We start from the raw sequence: 5,321 nt of genomic DNA on the forward strand, positions 1-5,321 counted from the left end.
GGGACAAGGTGGGGGCACCCCATGTGCTTCCCTCTCTCTTCTATTTAGGTTATTTGTGAGGGAAAATGGTATCCGTCACTCCAAAGTGACGGATACGTGCCGTCACAAATAAGATTTTGTGTAATAAAATATCTTGCTATACAAGTATTGATAGACATGAGACATCGTATGTACTATGTAGTCGGTCCCATAAATTAGTTCTTGTTCACAGCATCGTTTATCCTGTTAATTCAGGTGTCAAGTCGGTTTTGAGTTGCGTTAGGTGGGTTCGAATGTTGGGTTTTGTTGGTTTCGGTTTTGTCCATGGTATTTTTTAATTCACAAAATCTCATTGAAGACGGCACGTATCCGTCACTTTGGAGTGACGGATACCATTTTCTCTCACAAATGACCCAAATAGAGGAGAGAGAGAAGCACATGGGGGTGCTTACCTTGTCTCCCTTATCCGTTTTGTGAGTGGCATTACCCGTCACTTGCTCCGACTCGTCTTCAGCAAGACTAATTGTTTTTAATTTACACTGTCAATTCAGGTGTCAAGTCGGTTTATTTTGATTTGGGTTTGGTGGGAAGGAGGTTGAGTTGTGTTAGTTTTGGTCAGTAGTATTTTTTACATTGTCAATTCAAGTGTCTAGTCGGTTTATTTTGAGTTGGGTTGTGTTAGTTTCGGTCTTGTTCATTAGTATCATATATTTCTCTAATGCAGCTGTAAAAAAGCTGACTTGGTATCCTAATTCTACATTACCATCTGACGTGGCAGCCAAAGAAGAGGTTAAAGAAATATCATAAAAAAGGCACCATGTCAAATTAATGCCATCAAATAAGAAATGATTAACCAATGGAAATGGCATGAATAAAATCATAAAAAAAAAAAAAAAAAAAAACCGTGGTGAAAGTATCATTTAGCTTATACTAATTGTTTTTGATCAATTCGTTGTTTTCCTATACCCAAACATACGTACTACAGTAATATATTTATATTAAAAGTTACTCTATATAAAAGGCTATTTTTAGAAAGTGTCTAACATCAAAAATTCTATGGTCCACCGGGTGTACAATAATCCCGTACACCCTAGCTAATAAGATGCCTTAGTTTTTATTTTATGAAGATTATGTTCTATTATTTATGGAGAATTAATTCAATTCTAATATTCTCATTGGGTAGGGTGTACGATGACATGGTACACCCGGTGTACCCAAGAATTTCTCGTCTAACATAAGCCATTTGATCAATTCATTGCTTTCCTATACATGCATAAATATTATCAATAGAATTAAAGTTAGTCGGCGTAGATAATAAACGTCATCATGATTCATGACTTACAAGTTACAAACGGTCAGGAATTTAAATCGTACATAACTATCGAAAATGAATATGAAAATTCAAAAAGTTCGCTCGACTTACCTTTCATATCCCGAAAGAGATGTCTCTAGTAAAATTTCTTTTTTTTATATCGATCCAAAATATACTCTACCAATAATTGATTAAAACTATACTTTTCCAAATACTTAAAGACAATTTAATAATAGAGTACAAAAAAAAAATTCACTTCTTTTATTATTTAGACTAACCACAAAACTTTTGTTTTGACTTGACAAACGTGTCGACCTAAATACTTTGTCATAAAATATCTTCCTAGTATATATATACTCTATAAGTATAGCCATAAAAATATTGTGATCATAATATAAAAATTCTTCATATATTATTCACCAATCACCACTACACATTTTTCTTCTCTAATTTCTCAAATAAAATATCACCAAAATTTAATAAAAATTGTCTTAAGATGAAAAATAATAATAATATAGAAGGAGAAATTAGCAATAATGATGGTGAATTCTTTAGTGAAAAAGATGTTAATCTTACAGTTTGTAAGACCTCTCTTTTTTTCGTTGGTGATGGTTTCAACGTTTATAATTGTCATGGCAAACTTGTTTTTCGAGTCGATTCGTATCGTTCCGAAGGTGGACACCAGGGTGAGATCGTTCTCATGGACCCTTCCGGTCGTTGCCTCTTCACCGTCCGTCGTAAGGTACCGTTTTTCTTAAACCTTCTTTTTGTATTCCTGTATTATTGTATAAGACGGTTTTATATTATTGCTTATGAGACCACATGTCCATTAACTCGATCTCTTTAACACTGTTTCTTGTGCTTAATGACAAACCCTAGGCTGTCCAACTTGAACAACTCCTAGCTTTAATTTATTATCATGTCCATAAGACTGTTGTATGGTACGAGTACATTAATATCATTAAATAGCATAATTTTTTTTTATTATATATAACACAATCTTATTTAAGTGTTTGTGGTACGACTCAGGGTATCACGTTACTAAACCCTAAATGATCGGAACAGAGCGAGTACTGATATTTTTTCTGAAATTTATGAATTTCTTACATTGTTATTTGTAAACTAGCTAATTAGGAAGTAGTTATGGAGAAGACGACACATAATAAAGATAAGAAAATGAAACATCAAGAAAAAGTAAAGGACCCTAACCATGTGTTCTTAACTTCTTATAAGGAAATCTACGATGAGGACCAGTTATGATTTTAGTTTATTTCATTATAACTATAGAAAACAGGTATAAAATATACGGAATATTCCCTTTGTCTCAATCATTCGTTTACCTTTTATATTATTTGTGAGAAACATTTTATTAAAGTTAAAACAAATAATTTAAAAAACGGAGTATATATTTGTATGCTGGAAATGATAATCCAATTTTAAAAAAACTAGTGAAGTTAATTAAAATGGACAATACAAAATGTTGTTCAATACTTAACCGTGAATTGTAAATGCTACGGAGTATTTGATTGTCGAACCAATGTCTAATGTTTGGGGACGTAAATATAATTTATAGAGAAAAATCAGAAATAAACATGAAAATTTCATGAGTTTTAAAATTTTATTGTTTAGTAGTGCGAGGTCTTTACTAACCTTCTAATTCTAGCACAGATTGTGTAACACGCACAAAGAGGTCGAATAAATTTAGGAAGAACGAGTAATAAAATAAGACTGTTTAATAGTTTGAGACCGTCTTTTTAATTGTCTATAATAATTTATTTATTATTATCAATAAATATATAGTTTTTACTCGTTATATAACATGATACTCTCACACTATAAAACCGTCTTCACAATAATTACTGTATCGGTTAAGAACATGGAGGAAATTAGGAACATTTATGGGTTACTTTGTTCAATTATTGGCATTGACATGTACAATAATTCTTTAATTAAATGAACATGTCGTTACATTTATAACGGGAATAATGTCGACATTATTAGGTCTTGAAATGTACAATTAACGTGCTCTCATTGACCCTTCGATAAGCAAGTAGCATTAGCAAAGTGATAGTACTACAATTTTATTTCTCGCCTAAACTAGATGTCAACTAGCCTGGATGGTTAACTCGTGAGTGGTGATATTTATGACCTAGGTTAGAACTCTATCAGCATTAAAACAGTTCTTATAAGTACTTTTACACCAAAAAAAAAAAACGCGTAAAAAAAAAAAAGCTCAACCAATTGGTAAATAACGGCATACTTTGTAGAAAATTTCATCATAAAATTAATTGACGATTATAATAGTAAGGAATCGGGAAGGGGTCTTTTGTTTTACTAGAATTTTTAGTAAGTGGTCTTATACCTAACTGATACAACATTTGTTTTATGATGGAACCTCCCTAATACTTTACGTTATATTATAGCGTCCAAGCTTGCACAACAGATGGGACGGCTACATAGGCGAACGGACGGAAAACTCAAAGCCGATATTCAGCGTAAAACGATCATCAATTTACGGACGGTCAGAAGTAAGCGTAGAAGTATACGACAACGAAGGCGAAAAATACCAAATCGACGGGTGCTTTGAAGATAGAAGCTGTACAATCTACGACGCAACAACTCGGGAAGTGATGGCAGAAATTCGAAGAAAAATGGATATCTCATCTAAAGTGGTACTGGGTAAAGACGCCTTTTCGATTCTCATTAAACCGGGTTTTGATTCCGCTTTCGCAATGGGCCTCGTTCTTGTCCTGGACCAGATCAATGCTGATGGGCTCGACGATGTTTCTGATGAGCCTAGTGTTTCTGGTGGGCTTAGTATTGTGACCACTAATGGGCTTTCTAATGGGCTCCACGGTGTTTCCGATTGGCTTAATCGGCTCGATGAGGTTTCTAATAATAAGATTAATATGGCGGCCCTCGCGATTTCACAAGGACCGTTTCTATTAGCCACTACGAAAACTGTTGGGATTGCAATTCGCAATAGAAAGGTAAATAGATGGATGAGTGGTCCTGAAACGTTAGTTCAACGGATCGGAAGAAATGTTTGCGTTGCCTTCAATTGTCTCAATCTCGCAAGCTCAATTCGAGTCTCTAACTCGCATTCTGAAGGAGTTATGCATGCTATAGTACCGTTCCCTCCATACAAATCTTTTGGCAATTTGGATCAAAGCCTACTCTTGTCATAGCATACATGAGCTATCCGACCTCTATATATGAACATTTGTTATTATGCTCTTTTCAGGGGCGGAACCAGGAACGAAATATATCTAGGTTAGATCTATAAACTATTGAAATTTATTGGTTGAAGAAATTTCAAACTGTTGGCATATCCATGTATGGGTTTTCGGGTTCCTGAACACTCGAAAAGTGAAAGTTTTTTGTGTAGCCTGTCCAACAACTGTAACATAATATTATGAAATTGGATTATTCCATTGTAATATATTCAGAAGAGATTATATTATGAAGTTGGATTATTGTAAGACAAAAATAATAATATTAAACAAGAATTTTAATAATAATATTAAACAAGGATTTTTGTAAGACAAAAATAATAATTTTTGTATGGATTATTGCATGGCCGTCCCTGGCATTTTGGGGGCCCTGTGCGAAATTGAGAAAATGGGCCCCTAATTTATATAAAAATTAACAATTTTTACAAAAATATTAAAATAAATTTGATGGAAAAACGCTAATAAAGCCCACAACAATTGTATATGATAAAAGTAAATTTTGCAACAAAGATGTCAACTAAATTTCACTGCCTTATTGGATAAGTGTACACTCTTTCTTTATGTTGATGCGGGTTCGATCCTTCTTAACACCATGTTCATTTGATTTTTAAAATAAAAAACGTAAAAATGATTCTATGTGGAATCGAACCCAGGATGTTAGAGATGTTAGGATAAACAAGTACCACTGAGACACTATAATAAATCAGATGACATGAGATTGCGATAATAAATATATGTAAAGTATTACGCAACTGGGTCTTATATTGGGCCCCTAAAAATTGGGGGCCCTGTGCGGC

General features: G+C 33.6%; 1 protein-coding gene across 1 annotated transcript; it reads left to right on the top strand.

Moving 5' to 3' along the window:
* Positions 1-1,677: 1,677 nt before the first annotated feature.
* On the top strand, positions 1,678-4,755 carry LOC141610852 (protein LURP-one-related 5-like). The gene is made up of 2 exons (XM_074429134.1): positions 1,678-2,033; positions 3,715-4,755. Exons 1-2 carry the CDS (start codon positions 1,788-1,790, stop codon positions 4,477-4,479), a joined length of 1,011 nt encoding a protein of 336 aa, XP_074285235.1. The 5' UTR covers positions 1,678-1,787; the 3' UTR covers positions 4,480-4,755.
* The last annotated feature ends 566 nt before the right edge of the window (positions 4,756-5,321 follow it).

This window comes from Silene latifolia, chromosome 11 (assembly GCF_048544455.1).
Source record: "Silene latifolia isolate original U9 population chromosome 11, ASM4854445v1, whole genome shotgun sequence".
In the NCBI taxonomy this organism is placed as follows: Eukaryota; Viridiplantae; Streptophyta; class Magnoliopsida; order Caryophyllales; family Caryophyllaceae; genus Silene; species Silene latifolia.